This window comes from Trichosurus vulpecula, chromosome 5 (genome assembly GCF_011100635.1).
Source record: "Trichosurus vulpecula isolate mTriVul1 chromosome 5, mTriVul1.pri, whole genome shotgun sequence".
Lineage (NCBI taxonomy): Eukaryota > Metazoa > Chordata > Mammalia > Diprotodontia > Phalangeridae > Trichosurus > Trichosurus vulpecula.
In genome coordinates this window covers 201,930,998-201,953,172 of record NC_050577.1, presented here as the reverse complement: position 1 = coordinate 201,953,172, position 22,175 = coordinate 201,930,998, and the positions used below count along the sequence as shown (strand labels likewise).

Below are 22,175 nucleotides of genomic sequence, written 5' to 3'. Positions count from 1 at the left end.
CAATGGGGGCCGAGCGTCGTTTAAGAGTTCGGGGCCGGAACTCGGCCCGGGCTGTCAAGGGGCCGGGGCCCGGGGGCTGAGAGGCTGGAGCCTCCAAGGTAAGGGAGGAGGGCAGATGTGGGAGGGGGCTGGGCACAGCTGAGCCGGGCAGCTGGGGCGGACTTCCGGGGCTGACTGAGGGGGCAGGGACGCGGGGAGGCGGTGCCAGGTGCCCGAGTCCCGCTCCTTGGGATCCCCCTTTCCCCTAATCGAGTTTTTGTTCCAGGTGCTTTCTTCATTGGAGCAATTGCACTCACCCAGTGTAAGTTACCATACTGCCTCCCACCCCCACCCCTTCATAGAGCAGCACCTTCCCTTTCCTGCGGTGCTTAGCCTGGTACATAGTAGGCGCCTAATCTGTGCTGTTGCTTTGAGTCTCTCCTGCATTTTCAAGTTGGTGGTTCAGGGACTTAGATGGCAGCCCCTGTTCACCCTGATATCGCTGATTAGTCCAGCCGAGTGTGGTGGGCTTTGCCTCCCGGGGTAGTGATGGGTTTTCTTTCTCTGCTTGTTTTGTTTGATCTCTAGGGATGAGAGAGGATCGTTGCCTGTCGCCCCGACGTATTACCCCAGGCAACATGAGGCTACTCGCTGCCCTTCCCTCCTCCACTATTGATGCCTCCCAGGAAGAAACGCCAAAGCCAATCTCGGAAACCACAACTGGCCTTCCGACAAGGACCTCTGGAGGGACCCAAGCATCCCTATGGATCCCCACAACCAGCCGCAGCCCTCCCACGGCATGCCCAAGTCAAACCTATAGACCACAAGACCATCACCTCTTGGGTAGGGCCATTTACAAATAGTAACTGTTTCTCTTTTAGCCAGCAACCCTGAGGGTCTTCCCCTCCCAGTTTGATTTTTTTTTTTATCAAAGGGGCCATCCCTTGACTAACTTCTTAGGCCTACTCACTGAATGGCTGTTACCTCACTCGAAGTGAGAAGCTGGAAAGACCTTAGCCTAAAAGGACCAGGGTCTCCCATTACATCCTGGGCCATATCGTCATCCTGATGAGTATCTGGTCACTGGATCCAGATGGCTCTGGGGGTAAGTGAGGCTGGTGACCTTACACAGCCCTCCCTCACTCAAATCCAAGTCAACTGTAAGTCATGTCATCATTTTCCTAATGTCATGGTCCTCTTGGAGAGTGAAAGACAAACACAAGGGCCATCGAGTTTTTACACTAGATACTTTTTATATAGGATGGCTCTGCAGTACTGTGTTTGACCCACATCAGGAGAAGGGTCACTCATCCACTTAGTGGTATACAGGAACAAGAGGCTGTTTCTGTCTACTGCTCTTCCCACAAGTTGTAAAAATGGGCAAATTCAAATCTCTTGCTGAGAGGAGACCTAGATAATTGGGGGTTGATCAGGAAATAGCCAGAGGGAGAACTGCTGACATTTATACTGGCTTTACTTTGCCCTGCTACGAGCAGCGACTTACAATGGGGAATTTTGGGACATTGTGTTCATTTTCTAATGAAAAGCTGGAAGGTCTCTTCCTTTCCTCTCTACCCTCCATTCCTTCCCCCAACCCCCCCAAAAAGACTAAAAAAGTCTTCCCCCAACCCCCCAAAAAAGACTAAACAGTAGTCTGAAGATTCAGTAGTACGTGCTTTTCCTTTGGTGTTCCCTTGTTACTGTCGGCCATTCGTGGCTGGCCTGATAAATCAAGACTTTACCTACCCCAATTAGCTTAATCCCTTCAGGAACACTTGAACCCAACTTCTTCCTTTTCTTTCTCCCAACCACTGATTCAATCAATCAGCAAGCATTTACTAAGAGACAGGCAGGCACTGAGGATACAAATACTATTAAACAATTCCTGCTTGGGAAGTTGTTTATATTCCAAAAGATAAGACAACATGTACATGCATGTATATGTTCACATCTATCTAAACATACATATGCATTTGCATATGTATGGACACAAAGAATGCAAAGTAGTTAAATACAAGTAGTTTAGTAGGGGGGGCATTAGCATTTGGGGGATCTGTACATGTACAAGGTGGTGCTTGGGCTGTTTCTTGAAAGAAGAGAGGAATTCTAAGAGGCAGATATGAAGAGGAATTACATTCAAGGCATGAGGGCAGCCAGTGAAAAGCATGGAGATAGGAGATTGAGTGTCTTGTGTGAGGAACAGAGAAAAGGTCAGTTTTGGCTGGACTATGGGAAGTGGAATAATGTTCACTGAGGCTGGAAAGGTAGTTTGGGGCCAGGTTGTGAATGGCTTTAAAAGCTAAAGTTAATATTTTATCTTAGGAGCAATAGGGACCTCCTAGAGTTGACTGAGTAGGAGATTGATAAAGATTAGAAAAAAGGTTCCAAGCACTCTTAAAAATGCAGCGTCTGATGATAAAAGTAGCCCCATGATGTAGGGAAGGGGAATGGATTTTTCATTGGTCCCAGATAATGTATGTTTTTCTTTAGATACATTGTTTATTGTTTAACAAGCTTGCTATAAAGTAACACCTCACACTTGACAGTCTTAACAGTCTAAAGACTACAGCTGAAAGGGTTTTGGGTTTGTCATGAGAAGTAGAAGTTAAGAATGAGGACTGATTTTGGACTTTAGCTTCTGCTTAAAGAGTGCTTTAAAAAATGACTTGTTAGAGGCTGCTGGGAAAGCAACAATCCATACTCTAGGAATAGGGTAGATACCTAAGAAAAATAATAACTCACAAATATATAGTGCTTTAAAGTTTTTCTCATAAAAATCCTATAATTTCATAGCACGTTTCAAACCCAAAGCTCCTGACTCCAAGTCTGGTGCTCATACCTGTAGAATATGAGCCAAACATGCTGCTGATATTAATGTGGATATGCTCCCATTTTAGAAAATTTGGGCATTATATCTGTGGCTTCTTGAATAGAGATGAAGTAATTTCCAGAGGTGTTTGTGGGTCTGGGCTGACTGCTTCTGTTTGCTTCTTAGGTGTCTCCTCAGTTTGAGAATACAGGAGGCTGGTTGCCAATCTACCAGAAACAACATCAGGTGCCTTACAATCTTCGGAATCTGGCAAAAGGTTCAAGTCGAAAAGCAACCAAGAATAGGTTTCCACCTCTGTCCTTTGAGAGTTCAGTGTCTTCTTCTAGTGAACCTGCTCTGGACGATCTCTCAGTTACGGACTTTCCTATGCAGTGTCCAAAGGACACTGCCAGAAAACCCTTGATCCCTTTATTCAGTCCTCAAAGCTGTGAAGAATTGTCCTCTCATGACCTTCAAAATTCAGGTTACATGGTTATCCCACCTGATATCCAAACCCCAGAACAGTCCCCTGTGAGGGATTTTGGGCATATTCCCACAGACCAGAGGCAGCATATGAGAAGGAGCTGCCCCCTCCTAATGGATCCTCCCAAGAGCCCAGCACCAGGACCTGTACTGGTTGCAGACACACCAGAGGAGATATATGGGCTGAAGGTAACTTGGAGACGACGATATCAACTTCTTACTTACCTCAGGGAGAAGGGGAAATTGAGCATGAGCCAGTTTCTTGTGAAGACATGAGTGGAACCTTGAAATACTGATCTCTTTTTATCAATAACTTGGATCCAGAAGGGCAGAAATTTACATTGCCCCATGGACGGTTTTTATAGTGCTGCTAAATCCAATTTCTGACCCTTGAAGAGATCAAATCAACAGACTCAAGTATCATTTAGGACCCTAGTGGTCATTCCTGTTGATTTAATAGGGAACCATAAGCCCCAGAATTATTATGTAAATATGTAAATTATGTAAAGCTGAAGTTCCCTAATATGTTTTTTGGTATTGCTAGTTCTTGGCATAGCATACACAGAGCGTTCTTTTTATATTTTTCCTCCTGCTATTTATCCAGTTTAAAGGTAATTCATAGCAGGTAGAGGGGAAATGGTCATACAATATTTTCAACAAATTGTAAATATGCACATAAGAATGAGAAGATAACTTTTAGAAAATATTAAAAATGTTTACAAATAAATGCAGAAAACTATTAGTGAATGCTGCCTCTTTTTGTCTGTAGTAGGGCAGTATTTCCTATTTAACAAAATGCCTCCACTCAGGTGGCATAGGTGCCAGAAGAAAGGAAAGTCCCTAGCTGGTCAGAAGAGGGCAAGTTTAAGGTTTTCCTGATAGACTGGAGAGCTCGAGGTAGTCTAGGGCAGATCTTAGACTGAGCTTAGGAGATTCCGTGGATGACCAGAGGAAGAGCAGATTTAGGCTAGGTGGAAGGGAAGGGAATATGCATTTATGATATACGTGCCAGGTGCTGTGCTAAACACTAGAGCATAGCTCTGTCCCAATTTTCCTGGGCAGTCCAGATTTCAAAAAAGTGTATACATAGTTAAGCTTTGAACAAGTAATATCTTTTGTCAGACAACTGCTCATTTTGGATTAGGAAAAGAGAAGGGACATGGCTTTAATTTACAAACATTCTCTCATTTGATCCTCACAACAACCCTTCGAGATAAGTGCATTATTATTCCTGTGTTACCGTTAGAGAAACTGAGGTAAACATTAAGTGACTTGCCCAAGGTCTCACAGCTGTCACAAGTGTCTGAAGGCACAGTCCGGACTTTCTGACCCTAGACGAGACAGCTCCGTCCACTGGACCCCCTAGACAGGTCTTTGAGTTCTTCGGAGTAGCTTGGAGAACACTATGTTGTTTCGAAGGTAGGCTTGGTGGAGGGCCTGGATTCTTAGACAACAGCCCCAAGGCTAGAAGCAGGGCTCCTCGGGGCAGGGACCGCACCTAACCCCACCTGAGTTGCCTGCCTCGTCCAGGCTTGGCCAAGAGAAGAGCCCGGGCGCGGGGCTCCGGGGCCAATAGCTCCCACGCAGGCGCTCTGTGCTCCCTCGCCCCTTCCCCGCTCCTTAGAAACCCTCCCGCATCGCCGGACGGGAGCCACAGCCAATGAAGCGGCGGCGGCGGCGGCGGCTGCGCTCTGGACCAATGGGGGGCGGCGGTGGTGCGGGGTCCGGTTGCCAGGGGGCGGGCGGCGGCGGCGTCTGGAGCTGGGGTCGGAACCGCCGGGACTGGATGCAGCTGACGCTTGGCGAGCGGCTCGGGATGGAGGCAGCGCGCCACAGACTCGGGCCCGGCGGGGATAGGTCAGCGCTGGGTAGTGGTCGGTCTCCTCCTGGGAGCGGGGGATTGCGGGGGTGGGGGGGGCGGGTCGGAGCTTGGCCGTGGTGGTCGGGGCTGAGCGGTCAGGCCTGGGGGGCAGGGTCGGTTGGGCTCGCGGCGGGCCTGGAGGGAGGAGCGGGCGCGCCTGGAGGCTGGGAGCCTTGGGCAGCCGGGGGCGGCCGCGCTGCCCGCACCTCGGAAGCTGCTCCTTCTGGCCCGTTCTCCGCCCTTAAAAAGGAGGGGTCGCATCTTCTCGTTCTTCTGCCGGCACTAGGCCTCATTTTTTTCCTTCTTGGAGGATAAAGTGAGGATCTACTTCCAAGAGATGCTGTATCCAAATGGTATCAATAAAATAAAATCTCATGTGTTCATTTTTGAGGACGTCGAGTTAGAAGCGTTGTTGGCTGGGATCTAGGAACTGACCCTAACTTCGAAGTTTTTTGGACGTTACCGGGAGGCTGAAAGTGCAAAATTAGTTTGCAAATATAAAATATTATTAGCTCTGGATTATTAGAGATCTTTGTATACAATTTGTACGTTACCTAGAACCTGTTCATTCTCTTCCAGCTGCCCATCTTTCCCGTGTCTCCGTCAGAGAGAGAGTTGGGGAAACAAAATCATCCGAAATCTATTTTCCTTTGTTTAACTCACATTCACATAGCCTGTCAGCCTGCAAAGAACTTTTCCCATAACAGCGCTGTGATGTGGGTAGTGTAATGATTAATTATTCCTATTTTACAGGTTAGTAAACTGAGGTTCTAAAATTAAGCGATGTGTGCTTGGGCTTCAGTTCTGATGCTTTCCATTATGCCAGGTTGCTTTATGAGGTGTTGAGAAGGCAGCCTGAGACTTGAGAATGTAGACATTTAGCTTATCTGTAAACCTAAATGAATGTATTTCCTTACAGATAAAGATCTGGTCCGTATAAATTTTAATTAAATGCAGACAGAGAAGTTGAATACTTCCTCAGCAGTTTTTCCTTCCTTTCCAAACACTGATTTCTACGGAGCTGTGGATTCAGCTCCTTTGGACAGTAAAATAAATAAATTAGTGAACGTATTTAAGAGAGTACATTTGGCTAAAAATGGAACTCAAAGAAAATGGGTCCTTCTCCCCCGCCCCTTTATTGAGGGGATAGGCACAAGGTAGGTACTATGCATAGTAGGTGTTCAAATATTTATTGAATGAATATTTAAGTATTCAAAGATTCTTGATTTCATTTGGTATAAGTACTCCCTCCACTGATGAAGATGACAACTCCTTTCACTACTTAATAATTTATGTTGAGGGTGAGTTGCTCTGAATAGACATAATGGTCTTAGGAAAGGGTAGAGAGGAAGAGACTCAACCCCTTCTTTAGTCAAGTTCCATTCATTTAGCACTCCTAGAAACCTGTTCACTGATTTAATTATTAATTTTATTGTTCAAAGCAGCTGTATCCACACTTTTTTCAGATTTCAATCTATTTGGAAAAGGATGAGAAATTGCTATGGTCGTATTCTACTTCTCTGATTGCGTTTTTTGAGTGCGTGCAAGATACCACATGCGTGGTAGGTATTCAAATTTTTATTGAATGACTAAAACATTTCAGGCATCTGTGATCTCGTTGGTGTGAGTGCTCCCTCTGTGGATGTAGATGACAACTCCTCTCACTACTTTCTTTAATAATTTATCTTAGTGTATTGCTGTGAGTAAACTTAATATGGTCTTGCTGTGACTAGGGAAAAAAAAGATGTGTTCTGATGTTGTGTTCTGGTGATGAACCTTTCAAGACTTAGCTAGACGGACATCAGCCTGCTGGATGGATTAAAGTCTAGCTTGGAAGAACCTGCTGTGCTAGAACCAAGGTCATCACCCCCCCACCCCCAAACAGGACTTTGGTAGAAGATTGAAGGAGTGAACGAGTGAATCAAAGTTTTGTTACATGGGTATTAGTTAATGTTTCATACGACTAATGCCTTTTAAAAGCAGGTTTGTCTGATCCAGTAACCAGGAGGTAAAGATTTTTAATTCCCTGAATCTGAAACCTAAAGAAATAATTTTTTGGAAGGGTGAAAGGGGAGGGAAGAGAGCAATGACAGGCAAGACTGAGCAGAGTAGGGAGAAAAGAAAGCTTTTGTGAACACTGTGGGAATCTCCATTGGAACTTTTTTTCTTCAAAAAAGAAATCTCATCTTTAAAAATGAAAACTGACATCAAAAGGTAGTTTTTGAATCAGGTAAGTTGGTTTTGTTTCTAGCAAATAATAGTATAGCTTTTGCTGCTGTTGAGTTTATCTGTGGCTTAGAGAGTATGAACTGACTTTTGCTTTTAGGTTTCAGATTTTTTATCAAAGATGTGGACAAATGCTTTTCATTGTAGGGGTAATAAATAGGTGGTAGGCTAGGTTAAAAAATTATAAATGTATATTAAGAGTAGGAGTAATCTGTAACTTAAACAAAATTTGTATTTGTGTCTGTTTTGCCTTGAAGTGGATATGTTCTTATAATAAATAGAAAAGTCTTCAAAGAAAGATAAACCTTCCCTAAATCTTAAATCAGAAACCAAATTTGTGATTTTGATAGGGATTAAATCACAAGAACCTTTTTGGAATTGGCTGTTTTGTAGTATAAATTTCTTCCTCATGATAAGGCTTGGCTGAACCATGTTCTTTTGATGAAGGAGAATACCCAGGAGTTAGGATTAGTTATTCATTTTCAGACCTGAAAATTCTTATAATGGAATTCATTCATCAGCTGTGATCTTTCCTTAGATGTTAAAAATAAAACTTCAATTTCTGCTGTTATTTTGCCCAAAGCAAACTTTTTCATTTCCCCTCTTTTTCCCTTGGCTTCTCAGAGTTTCATCAGATTCATTAATTATTGTTGCAAAATATACATCCTCCCCATGTTTTAAAAATACTTAGTAGTAATTATTTTGAATGCAAATACAAAGTGCTACAGCAAATGGATAAAAATATCCATCCTATATGGGTTTTTTTTTTCCCCAATTTTCAGTCCTACAGAGCTAGAAAGGTAGTTTCTGTGCTCTTAGTTATTTTTATTTCTTGGCATTGTTAATGGAGAAAAATTGGACGTTTCTGGGTCTCCTAACCTTTGATTTTGGGTGTTGTCTTTCCGTGTGAAATTATGTTGCTTCCTCTGCATTTGTTTCTTTCCAATTTGAGGTTTCCTCTTAGTGGAAAAAAGTAAAGAATCCCTAAATCATTCAATAGAAGATTAGTAGCTTCATTTGAACAGTGGGAATGATGATGATGGTGATGGTGATGATAGCTAACATTTATATAGTGATTACTATATGCCAGGTACCATGCTAAGCACCTTACAACGATTCTGGGAGGTAGAGGCTATTATTATCCTCATTTCACAGACAGGGAAACTGAAGCAAACAGGTTAAGTGACTTGCCCTAGGTTAGACAGCTAGTAAGTGTCTGAGGCCTGATTTGAATTTAGGTCTTCCTAATTCCAGGCATAGCACTCTATTCATTGCTCCACCTAGGATTTGAGAATCATGCACACACAATTCATTTAGTCTTTCTGCTGTTTTGAAGTAGGCTAGCAATGAAATTGGCAAAGCTTTTTTCAGATGGAAAAATCTGTGGCCTATTTATATCTGCTGCTTTTTATCTAGTCACTGGAAATAGTCTACTGCCACCAAATCTACTGGTTTTTATCTTATTAAGATTTTCTTAATGATTGTATAATGAATAAAGCTTTCTGGCTTAGTTAAATCTTAAATTCTTTTCTGCCTATTAAGATATTAATTTTTCTCATATAGACCAGACCATTCAAGTGCATATCTAACACAGAGAGACAGCATAGCTTACAAGAACAGGTCATGCTAGACTAACATTTTTTCTTGACAGGATTACTAAATTTATACATGAGGGTAATGCTGGAGGTAGAGTTTGCCCAGATTTATATAAAAAAAAATTTGGTAAAGTACCTTATACTTTGTAGGAAAGATGATAGAGATTTGAATTTGGAAATAATACTATTAGATGGATTATAAAGAGTTAAATAGTTGGACTTAAAGAATAATTGTGTCACCTTAATAGGCAGTTTTTAGTGATGTGCTCCAGGGATCTGCACTTGGCCATATGCCTTTTAACATTCTTATCAATAATTTGAACGAAGACATAGATGGCATGTTCATAAAATTTGCACGACACAAAGTCGGGAGAGATAGTCAACATATTGTATAACATTCAGGATCCAAAGAGATTTTGATGGGCTAGGGCAGTGGTGTCAAACTCAAATAGAAACCAGGCAGCATATTGATTTAGAAAACCACAAATTAGCATTATCTATATTGTATTGTATTTTTACTTATTTTGTTAAAAATTTCCCAATTATATTTTAATCTGGTTCCAGCAGTATTTAGCAGTTTTGTGAATTGGACATTGGGCCTGAGCATTGAGCTGAATCTAATCTTCATGAGTACAGATTGGGGGAGGGATTAGAAAGCAATTTGTCTGAAAAGGGTTGGAGAAGGGCTTTTAATGAAGTTATAAGAGCAATATGAGTCACATGTATGGTATGGCAGCTAAAAATACTAAAAAAAAAAAAAGATCTTGGGTTACATTAAGACATAACTTCCATCGATAGAGGTGCCAATTCCTCTGTTCTGCCTTGGTCAGACCACCTCTGGAATTTTGTATTTGTTTCTAATTACCATAGTTCAAAAAGTACATTAAGGCCAGACTTGGTGACATATTTTTGTAATCCCTATTCCAGGGGGAGCTGAGGCTGGTGAATCCCTTGAGCTCCAGGGTTCTGAGCTGTAGTAGGGTCAAAGCCGAGGGTGTATCTGGCACTAATCTGGTAAACCCCTAGGAAGAGTACCACCAGGCTACCTAAGGAGGGTCAGACTGGCTCCCATCAAAGCGTCTGTATGAGTAGAACCGGAATGGGGCCTGTGAGTAGGCTCTGCTCCCCTTTTAGCCTGGATGAGATAGGCAGACTTTGATAAGCTGAAGGATGTCTAGAGCAAGGATTTCTTAACTTGGATGGGGGAAAATTACATCTTTATCATTTTCTTCAATTATTTAAAAACATTATTCTGAGAAAGGGTCCATAGGCTTCACCAACCTACCATAGGGGTCTGGTTACACACAAAAAAATGTTAATCCCTGACCTAGAAAAAGAAAAGCCCCAGAGGGCAGAACCTGGAGCAGTAGGTAAAAGCTACAAAGAGGCAAATAGTGGTTTAATGTCAGGAAAAAACTTCCTAACGATTGGGCTATCCAAAAGTGCGATGGGCTCTGTCAGGAATTAGTGGGTTCTTCCTCATTGCCGGTCTTCGAAGTGACAATGAACTTGGTCATTTGCTAGATAGTGATGGTTACTTTTTCATTATAGATTTGGCTAGACAGCCACTGAGGTCCTCTTTGATTCTTCTATGGGTCTGTCTTTACAATTAAAACTGGTACAAGACTTAAAAAATTTAATGCCCTTTTCCCTATAAGCTTCTCTGAAATTTTTGTTGTCAGAACCACATCTGTTACTCACTACAACCGTATTTATATAGAATTGCATGTTTAAAAATAATGATTATTGGAACGTCTTTACTACTTTTACCTCATGGTTTTTAGTCTCACTGTATGTGAATGTTGGAATGGCGTTAGAGGACTGTTTATAATTCTAACTGCCATCAAGTAGCTGTGTATGACTTTGGATTTCGTTTGGAAAATAAGAGTTGGGTTAGATGATCTGTGAATTACTTTGTAGCTGTTAAAATTCTGTCACTTAGCACTGATATCAATACATCCTAATCAATACGTAAGTAGTCTTACCCATGTGATGATCTTCCCATCCATCCAGATCCTAATCCATCTTTTCGTCTTTTCATACTGTCTGTTCTTGTTCATATCCACCTATAAATCTTATAGAGGATCGACTCATTGTGCTGGATGTAAGAATCAAATGAGATAATGTATATAGAACTCTTTGGCAAAGCTTAAAACATTATATAAATAGGTTATTTTGTGGAACTGTTTCTCTTATTCTTAATAAATTAAAGACTAATTTTTCTTTTTTCATTTCTATTTTTACATTAGCTTCATTTCCAGATATATCTTTTCCTTATCTCCTGTCCAGAGAGCTATCTCTTGCGAAAGAAAGAAAGAAGAAACTACAAAAAGTGATACGATAAATATTTTAGTCTGTATGGGATCTCTAAGTCTTTGACCCCTTTGGAATATATACCTAACAATGGGATCTCTGAGTCAAAAAGTATGAGTATTTTAGGCTCTTTATTAACATGATTCTAAACTGCTTTTCAATGGTTAAACTAATTCACTGCTTGACCAGTCACCTGTCTTTTTATAATCCTTCCAACGTTGACTTCCCAACTTTTACCATTTTTGTCAATTTGTTGGGTATGAGGTGAAATCTCCAAGTTTTTTTATTTTCTTTTGTTATGATTTAGAGCACTATTTCTTATAGTTGTTAACAGTTTGCCATTGTTTTGAAAACTTTGTTCATATCTTTTGACCATTAAGGAAATGACTCTTAGTCTTAATATTTGTGTTTCCTATATAACCTGGATATCTGAGCTTTAATAAAAATATTTGATTCAGTATTTGACATCTTCCCTTCTTATCCTGTTTGATATGAAAGATGAAAGATACTTGATCCTGTTCGCATATAATTTTTTTTTAATGATGTGGTCTTTAATCAGGTCAAATACCCATTTTACTTATCATACATATCCTTGATATTGATTCTTATGCTATTTATGTCTGACACATAGTAAACAATAAATACGTAATGATTAATTAATCCTCTGTAATATGCTGCAGCCTATTTACATTCACCTTATTGGGCTCTTTATTGTCCTGTGAGTCATCAAAATTTTGATTCTTTGGAGATTGTGATGGTTCATGGTTTGTTGTCACGTGATATCAACAGGAGAATATTGGACTTATGAAACAGAGGTGAGAATATTAGTGTTGGGAGCACCTCAGTGATCATTTTAGTCCAACCCATTATAAGATTTAACAAATGGTCATTGAGCTTCTGCTTGAAGAGCTCCTGTCAGAAGGAATCCATTGGGTTTCTGAAGCAGCTCATTCTACTTTTGGACAGCACCAACTATTAATGACATCCTGACATCAAACTTAACTTTTCCTCTTTGCAACTTCTATTCATTTGCAACTTCTTGTTTTGTACTTTGGGGACAGTGTTCATCATTGTCGTGATGATGCCTTATTACAGAGTCCAAATGGAAGTGGGATTCCTTATAGATGGTTAAGTATTCCTGTTTTTGGATGGCAAACTGTTAACAACCATAAGAAATAGTGCTCTAAATCATAACAAAAGAAAATGAGATCCATTGTCATTCAAAAGAGAGTGGTTTAACAATCCACACAGGAAAAACAAAGTGGATGAAGAATATTTATTGACTAGAGTACTACATGCAGTTAGTCCAGTAAGTTAGTTCCTTTGTACTTATATCTGGAATTGCGCTGGTACTGGACTGGCATTGCAGACGAACAGTGAGAGACTAATGTTGAATATATGGGTACCAGAAGCATTTTCATAGAGATGATAATAAAACCTATTGATGTTGATAAAATTATCAAGAGAAAATGTAAAGAAAGAAGAGAGCCAAGACAAAACCTTGGGAGACATCCATGGTTAAGGGTCAGGAGATGGATGATAATTCAGCAAAGTATACTACAAAGGCATAGTTAGGAGGAGATAGGTAGGAGAAGAATCAAGAGGAAGGAGTGTCCCATATAGGGACAATATCCAGAGAGAGTAGGATGAGAATGGTCAATCGAGTCAAAAGCTGCCAAGAAATTGAGTAAGATGAGAGCTGAAGAAAGGCCATCATTTTTTCAATTCAAATTGGTGGAAACCTTAGAGCAGTTTCAGTAAAGTTGTGGGCTTGGAAGACAAACTGCAAGGAGTTGAGTGGAAGCTGAGGAAATGGAAGTAAGGCATATACACTCTAGGAGTTTGTAGGGAATGGCAGGATTAAAAGAGTTGTTTGTTTTTGTTTTCTTTAAAGAAAAGGAATATCTAGGCATTTGTGTCAGTAGCAGAGAAGAAGCCAGTGGATTAGGTACAAATGAAATTGCTGGGGGCAGGGAATGATTCAGGAGACAAGCTCCTAGAGGATATGGGAGAAGATTGGTTCATGACCCAATTAGAGGAATTTGTGTTAGCAAAGAGAAGGGTTACCTCTTCCTTAAAGACTTGAAGAAATAGGGGATGAAGTAGAGAGGTTTTAAGATTTCAGGGCAACTTACAATGGATGGCTTCCCATTTCTTCTGTAAAGTGAGTGATGAAATACTCTGAGGAAAAGGGAGGAGCAGGTGACACAAGGAAAGGTTTGAAATAGCTGCTGTAGAATGTGTGAGATAGTGTCAATTAGGGAAGAATAAAATGATGGCCATGCAGCACTGAAAACCTAATTGTCAGTTGCCTGTCTGTAGTAGGCTTCATCAGTATTTTAGTAGGAACAGAAAAGGTAGATGATAGATGTAATAATATTCAAAATAAGTGAATAAGTGAATAAGGAACATAGCTTAGGAACGAATCAGAGAAATGTAAGGATAGAATGATATGATCGGAGACAATTTGTAAAATGTAAGGATAGAAATGTTAAAAATGTAAGGATAGAATGTTATGATCAGAGACAATTTCAGAGTTCAGGATTGTGACATATTTGTAATAGGCAATGGTGGTTAAACCTAGGGTACAATTATCACTTCTGAATTAGAACAGATTCATGCCCTGGGAGTTGGGGTGGATGACCTGGGAGGTCAGTGTGTTTGATGAAGCATCAATATATATATTGAAATCCCTGTGTATTAGGGCAGATTTTGAAATAAGTAGAGATCTGTGAGCCAGGTACTGACCTCCTTGAAGAAGAAAGGAGAATGATTTGAGGGCTAATAGATGATTGTAACAAGGATCTAGATTGGGTGATATACGTGGATGATTGAGTGATGGTGGCAGGAGCCAGAAGTAGGTCTATCACTCCTTGCTTAGTGTATTTGAGAGCATGAGAGAAATAGCATCCAGGTCAGGAGAGGGTGACCAAAATATAGTATCTTCTGAAGGGAGCTCTAGAAGTTGGAAGGAGTGTGAGATGAAGGGATACAGGATGAAGGGGTTTGTTAACTAGAAATCATACCTGAGAGTTCAGTGGAATAGGAAAGCAGAGGAGGGTATGGACTCTGAAGGGTTCAGGTGGATAGGGATGAAAATATGGGGGACAGTTGTAATGAGAAAGTATTTTCACTTCAATGTGCACTTACCCTCAATCATAGGGTCAAGAGGAACAGGTAGATGGAGTTTGCCAGAGCCACTTGTAATGTGATAGAAGAAGCTTTTGTTTAGAGCTTCCACTTCCAGGTCCTGTGACAACTTGACTTGTATTTCCAGCTCCCTTGTGTTTGGAGTGTTGTAGGGAGTTTGACCCAGTGTCTGAATTAGTAAAATACCTCATACTCCATATGATCTAAACAATATGGTCTCTTCTCCAATACTGATCAAAATCTATGCATGCCTTCTCATCCTTTGTGTCTCTTGTTGATGTCCTCTACAGCATGTCCATACAATGTTCTGGGGGTCTTCTGCATTTCTTGATTATTTGAGACTTATGCAGTATACAAAGCTGTCCATTTGCTGTCTCAATATCTATTTGTTGCCCTTTAAAAACCAGTTTTATTGATAGTTTTGTTTTCATATTGCCTAAATTTTCCCCTGTAGCCTTCCTTCTTCCAGAGAGTCACGCCTTATAACAAAAATTTTAAAAAGAAAAGAAAAAAGATTAAATAACCCATCAATACTTGATTTTACATATATATGCATATATTCATAAAATTTCACACCAGCGGACCCCTGCCTCCACCTCTATAGAGAAGTGATAGGAGGTGTTTTCTTTTATCTCTTTTTTGGCCCCTTCCCCCATGTTCCTTGTTATTCTGCAAATTCATTTTTTATTATTTTGTGGTATTTTTTTCTGTTTACATTGTTGTGTTGTATATATTGTTTTCTTTGCTCTGCTTCTTTATTTTTTAATCAGTTCATCTAAGTCTTTCAGTGCGTCTCTGTATTTATCATATTCTCAGTTCTTATAGTAATATTTTAAAATTGTTTTTATTTATTTCATTAAATATTTCCCAATTACATGGAAAGGTTTTTTTTTTGTTTAACACTTTTTATATTTAATTTTTTTGGTTATATTTTAAGTTCCAAACTCCCTCCCCACCCCACACCAGAGAAGACCACCATTTCTCATACACATATACACATATGTGTAAGATATATGTAAAACCATGCTAAGCATACTTCTGTTTATTGGTTCTTTCTCTGGAGGTGGATAGCATCTTCCTTTGTAGCTGATTTGAGTATTTGTAATACTCAAAATAACGGAATCATCCACAGTTGTTCTTTAAATAAGATTGCTGTTACTGTATACAACATTCTCTTGGTTCTGTTCATTTCACTCTTCATTATTTCATACAAGTCTCTCCAGTGTTTTTCTAAAATCAACCAGGTCATCATTTCTTATAGAAAAGTAATCATGTTTTAAAATTTTGAATTCCAAATTCTCTCCTCCCTTCCTTGAGAAAGCAAGCAATTTGATATCAATTACATAATAGTATATAGCAACGGTCATTATATTTGTGTACCAGAATTTATTTAGCCATTCTCCAGTTTATGTATCTAGTACTTTGTTTTCCTCAATTCTTTGCTACCACAAAAAGTGAGTGCTGCTATTAGTATTTGGGAACATGTGGAGTCTTTCATTTTATCAGTGATCCCTTTGGGATATATACCTGGCAGTCAGTGGAATCTCTAGTTCAAACAAGAGCCACTTTATTTTCATAATTCCAAATTGCTTTCTAGAATGGTTGTATTAATTTACAATGCTACCAACAATGCATTAGTGTGCCGGTCTTTCCACAAACCCTCCAGCATTGCCTCTTCTCCATTTTTTACAGTTTTTTTTATTACTAGTGATTTTGGAGCATTCTTTTATACAGTTGTTAATAATTTGCAATTCTTTTGAGAACTATTTGTTCATATCCTTTGACCACTTACCTATTGTGGAATGGCTTTTGATTTTATATATTTCTCTTAGTTGTCCATATATTTTGTATATTATAACACTTTTATGCAAAAAATAGGCATACAGAGATTTTTTTTGCTCAGTTGACTGTTTTCCTTATCCAAAATACATTATTCTTGATTGTTCAAAAGCTTTTCAATTTGTGTAATAAAAATTATCCACTTAATCTTTTGTAATTTCCTCGATCCTTGTTTAAGAATTTATCATTCATAGCTATGAAAGGTCTGCTTCTCTTACAGTTTTTTTTATTGGTTAATGTTGGTTAATATTGGTTAATTGGTTAATATTCAGGTCACATATCTATTTGGAACTTATTGTGGAATATGGTGTAAAATGGTGGTCTAAGTCTGCTTTCTGCCAAACTGCTTTCCGGTTTTCCAAGTTCATATCAAAAGGGAATCAGTTGGTTGTGTAGGTGATAGAGTGCTGAGCTTGGAGTCAAGAGAACCTGAGTTCACATGTAGCCTGAGTTGTTTACCAGCTGTGTGACCCTGGGGAAGTCACTTAACTTCTGTTTGCCTCAGTTTTCTCAAATGTAAAATGGAGATAATAATGGCACCTGCCATATAAAGTCGTTGTGAGGATTAACGGGGAGAGTATTTGTAAAGTGCTTTGTAAATGTTAAAAAGGTATATAGAACCTATTGCTGTTATCCTTCTCTGGTAATATATCTCTCTTTTAAAATACTTTTGTCTCAAAGAACCACATGGAATTTTTCCGTAATAGACTGCATCATTATACTCCTTTGAAATGTTTCTTGTTATCTAAAGGAATCTGTTTGTTCCAAATACAACTGTCTCTTATTTAAAAGTACAGGCATACCTCCAACGTATTGCGGGTTCAGTTCTAGACCATCACAATAAAGCAAATATCACAAAGCAAGTCACACTGATTTTTTGGTTTCCCAGTACATATAAAAATTATGTTTACACCATACTGTAGTCTACTAAGTATGCAATGGTATTATGTCCAAAAGAACAATGTTTTTGTTCAGTTGTTTCAGTCATATCTGACTCTTCATGACCCTATTTGGGGTTTCTTTGCAAAGATATTGGAATGGTTTGTCACTTCCTTCTCCAGCTTATTTGATAGATAAGGAAACTGAGGCAAGCAGGGTTAAGTGACTTGCCCAGGGTCTCACTGCTAGTAAGTCTCTAAGGCCAGTTTTGAATTCAGGAAATGGGTCTTCCCGACTCCAGGCCTGATGCTCTTACCAACTGTACCACCTAACTTCACCCCCTTTAAAAAATACACACACACACACACACACACACACACACACACACCCCTTAGTTTAAAAATACTTTATTGCTAAAAAAATACTTTGTTGCTAAAAAAAAAAGGCTAACCATCATCTGAGGCTGCAGCAAGTCTTGCCTTGATATTGATGGCTGATGGCTGATCAGTGTTGTGGTTGTTGAACGTTGGAGTGGCTGTGGCAATTTCTTAAAATAAGACAACTATGAAGTTTGCCTCATTGATTAACTCTTCCTTTCATGAAAGATTTCCCTGTAGCATGTGATGCTGTTTGATAGCATTTTACCTACAATAGAACTTCTTTGAAAATTAGAGTCAGTCCTCCCAAATCCTGCCACTACTTTATCAACTAAGTCTTTGTAATATTCTTCAATATTGTGGTGTCTCAGGGAATAGGGAGGCCTGAAGAGAGATGGGGGAATGGCCAGTTGGGGGAGCAGTCAGAACACATATAGCATTTATCCATTAAGTTTACAATCTTTATGTAGATGTGGTTTGTGGTGCCCCAAAAACAATTAAAATAGTTACATCACAGATCACCAAAACAGATAGAATAATAATAATAAAAAAGTTTGAAATATTGCAAGAATTACCACAATGATACACAGAAACATGATGTGAGCACATGCTATTGGGAAAATGGTACTAATAGGTTTGCTCAACACGGGATTGTCACAAACCTTCAATTTGTTTAAAGAAAACAACCTGATATCTATGAAATGCAATAAAACAAGGTATGTCTGTAGTAGACCATGGAGGGCTATTATTCACAGTTGTATAGCATATCTAGAAGGATATTGATATTAATAGTTTTGTGGAGAAGCTTGAGGCCTTTGAAAGCATTGTGTAATTTTCCAAATGCAATTCAGGCTGCTCTGTTCAGTTCTGGGCCCAGTTCATTTCATATATATATATATATATATATATATATATATATATATATATATATATATAGTGTGTGTGTGTGTGTGTGTGTGTGTGTATACACAATTTATTTATTTTTAGTTTTCAACATTTACTTTCATAAGATTTCGAGTTCCAGATTTTTTTCCCCATCTCCCCCCCCCCCCACCCCAAGGTGGTGTGTAATTTGATATAGGCTCTACACATACATTCATATTAAACCTGTTTTCACATTTGTCATGTTATAAAGAAAAATTAAAACCAATGGGAGAAACTACAAGAAAGAAGAAACAAAAAAGAGAGAGCAAATAATACGCTTTGATCTGCATTTAGACTCCATAGTTCTTTCTCTGGATGTGGACAGCATTTTCCATCATGAGTCTTTTGGAGTTGTCTTAGATCCTTGCATTGCTAAGAAGAGCAAGTCTATCAAAGTTAGTCATCGAACAGTGTGTCTGTAACTGTGTACAATGTTCTCTTAGTTCTGCTCACTTCACTCAGCATCAGTTCATATAAATCTTTCCAGGTTTTTCTGAAGTCTGCCTGCCCATCATTTCTTATAGCACCATAGTATTCCATTACATTCATATGCCACAGCTTGTTCAGCCATTCTCCAATTTTTATGGGCATCCCCTCAATTTCCAATTCTTTGCCACCACAAAAAGAGCTGCTATAAATATTTTTGTGCATATGGGTTCTTTTCCCATTTGTATGATCTCTTTGGGACACAGGCCTAGAAGTGGTATTGCTGAATCTGTCCAAGGGAAGTGCCATAATGGACCTGGTTGCAAAGTGTTTTACATATAATATCACCTTTATTTACTGATCTTTGAGAAATAGGCAGCATTATTATTTTTATTTTACACGTGGGAAAACTGAGACTCAAAGAGTTTAAGTAATTTGTCCAGGATCACAATGCTAGTAAGTGTATGAGGCATGATTTGAACTGAGGTGTTGTGGATTCCACTATTAATCCATTTATGCCACCTGGCTGCCTCTTATTTGTTCAGCCATTCCTTAAATGACCACTTTTTTGCCACAACAAAAAGTGCTGTTGGTAATAAACTTAGGGATTCTTTCCTTTTTTTCTTTGATTCTTTTGATAATGGTCGTTGTGGTATTGCTGGGCTGAAGGGTATGTACAGATAAATGACTTTTGGATATAGCTGTAAACAGCTTTCAGAAAATCTAAACCAATTCACAGCACTACCAACAGTTGTTTAGCATGCCTCTTCCATCATCCTGTTCCACATTGTAATTCCAGGTAGAATTCGGACATCAGTGGCATGTTCTCCTGACACTTTATAGGGTTGATGGGCTCCACAGTTGGAATGAAGTGATGCCTTTGGTTACCTTAGGAAGCAATAGAGATGAGAAGGTGTCACCATCTGCATGATGACAAAACCTATTGAGAATTTAGTGGACACTGAAGAAGAGCAACTGTAGCCAGTTATCTTAATTAGAATTCTACATATAGTAATTGGACATTCTACAGATTCCAGGAGTATTTCTAAGTTTATACCAGATTCATTTGACTTTTTAGCAAAGTTGCAGGATATAAAATAAACCCACATAAATCCTCAGCATTCCTATACATTACTGACAAAGCCCAACAGCAAGAGATAGAAAGAGAAATTCCATTCAGAGTTACTGAAGGCACTATAAAATATTTGGGAATCTATTTGCAAGACAAACCCAGGGCTTATATGAACATAACTATGAAACACTTTTCACACGAATAAAATCAGATCTAAATAAATGGAAAAATATCAGTTGCTCATGGTTAGGCCGAGCTAATATAATAAAAATGACAATTTTACCTAAATTAATCTATCTATTCAGTGCCATACCAATCGAACTACCAAAAATTTTTTTTACTGAGCTGGACAAAATAATAACAAAATTCATTTGGAAAAACAAGAGGTCTAGAGTATCTAGGATATTAATGAAAAGACATGCTAGAGAAGGTGGCTTAGCCACACCAGATATTAAACTGTACTACACAGCAGCAGTCATCAAAACTGCCTGGTACTGGTTAAGAAACAGGGGTGTGGATCAGTGGAATAGGATAGGTACACAAGTAGGAGAAATCAACAAGTTTAGCAATCTACTCTTTGATAAACCCAAAGAGGCCAGCTTCTGGGCTAGTGATTCACTATTTCACAAAAACTGTTGGGAAAATTGGAACATGGTAGGGCAGAAACTGGGCATAGACCAATATCTTACACCATATACCAAAATAAAGTCAAAATGGGTTCATGATTTAGGAGTAAAAGCTGATACTATAAGTAGTTTGGGAAAGCAAGGAATAGTTTACTTATCAGATTTATGGAAAAGTAAAGAATTTATGACCCAACAAGAGATAGAGAGCATTACAAAATGCAAAATGGATAATTTTGATTATGTCAAATTGAAATGTTTTTGTACAAAAAAAGCCAATGCAACAAGAATTAGGAGGGAAGCAGAAAATTGGGAGAAAATCTTTGCAACTAGTATCTCTGATAAAGGCCTCATTTCTAAAATATACAGGGAACTGGGCCAAATATATAGGAATACAAGCCATTCCCCAATTGAGAAATGGTCAAAGGATTTGAACAGGCAGTTTTCAGAGGGAGAAATTAAAGCTATCTATAGGCATATGAAAAAATGCTCTGGATCACTACTGATTAGAGAAATGCAAATCAAAACAGCTCTTAGATGCCACATCTCTCCTGTCAGATTGGCTAAAATAACAAAACAGGAAAATGATAAATGCTGGAAAGGATGTGGGGAAATTGGAACATTGTTGCATTGCTGGTGGAGTTGTGAGCTGATCCAGCCATTTTGGAGAGCAGTTTGGAACTATACCCAAAGGGCTATAGATATGTTCATACCCTTTGACCCAGCAATACCACTTCTAGGGTTGTATCCCAAAGAAATCACACAAGTGGGAAAAGGACCCATATGTACAAGGATATTTATGGCAGCTCTTTTTGTGGTAGCCAAGAATTGGAAATCAAAGGGATGCCCATCAATTGGGGAATGGCTGAACAAGCTGTGGTATATGAAGGTGATGGAATACTATTGTGCCATAAGAAATGGGGATGATGCAGACTTCGTAACAACCTGGAAAGACCTACACGACATAATACTGAGTGAGCGGAGCAGAGCCAGGAGAACGTTGTGCACAGCCACAGATATATGGATTCCGTGAGGACCAACCCTGACATACTGTACTCTTCTCAGCAACCTAAGGTGCAAGGACAACTCCAGGGGACTCACGATGGAGAATGCTATCTTCATCCAGAGAAAGAATTGTGAAGTTTGTATACAGATCGAGGTGCACTACATGCTCGCCTTTTTTACTTCTCTTTTGTTTTTGGGTTGTTTTTTTTTTGGTTCTGTTTCTTCTTTCTCATGATTCATTCCATTGGTCAAAATTCTTCTCCACAACTTGACTAGTGCATAAATTAATTCAATGCGAAGTTATACATGACAGTTATATGAGATTCCATGCCGTCTTGGGCAGGGAGGGAAGAAAATCTGGAACTCAAAACTATGTAGAACCGTGTTTGGTAAACTAAAAATTAATTAATTAATTAAAAAAAAAACAAAAAAATAAAATAATGCAAAATAATTCCTTACATAATTTTAGATCCACCATATGCTTTGATGAAAAAAATCTTCCATATAAGTCTAAAGAAGTCAGGTAAGTAGAACCCTGGAATGAGAATTTGGGTATTTGTAATTTTAAAAAGTCCTGACATTTGTTTTTATCCTTTGAGTTGTTAGAACAATTG

The 22,175-nt window shown here is 39.1% G+C and overlaps 2 protein-coding genes across 5 annotated transcripts in view; both read left to right on the top strand.

Annotated features, from left to right (window-relative positions):
• The first annotated feature begins 4 nt into the window (after positions 1-4).
• Positions 5-4,002, top strand: RHNO1 (RAD9-HUS1-RAD1 interacting nuclear orphan 1). 2 transcript variants are annotated; one of them, XM_036758593.1, is made up of 4 exons: positions 57-98; positions 266-301; positions 568-822; positions 2,975-4,002. In XM_036758593.1, the coding sequence occupies exons 3-4, from the start codon at positions 655-657 to the stop codon at positions 3,545-3,547; spliced, it is 741 nt and encodes a 246-aa protein (XP_036614488.1). In that variant the 5' UTR covers positions 57-98; positions 266-301; positions 568-654; the 3' UTR covers positions 3,548-4,002. The 2 variants fall into 2 exon arrangements, with proteins under 2 accessions (XP_036614489.1, XP_036614488.1); XM_036758594.1 differs by lacking the exon at positions 266-301 and having other exon boundaries at positions 5-98.
• A 1,001-nt stretch (positions 4,003-5,003) lies between these two features.
• Positions 5,004-22,175, top strand: part of TULP3 (TUB like protein 3) — a 55,895-nt gene continuing 38,723 nt past the window's right edge. The window contains exon 1 of one of the 3 annotated variants that reach the window (XM_036758439.1): positions 5,004-5,128. In XM_036758439.1, the coding sequence (XP_036614334.1) occupies positions 5,058-5,128 (71 nt within the window). In that variant the 5' untranslated portion in view covers positions 5,004-5,057. Of the gene's footprint in view, positions 5,129-6,598; positions 6,695-22,175 lie in introns of those variants that run through there. The other 2 variants (XR_005010435.1, XM_036758440.1) reach the window with 2 other exon arrangements.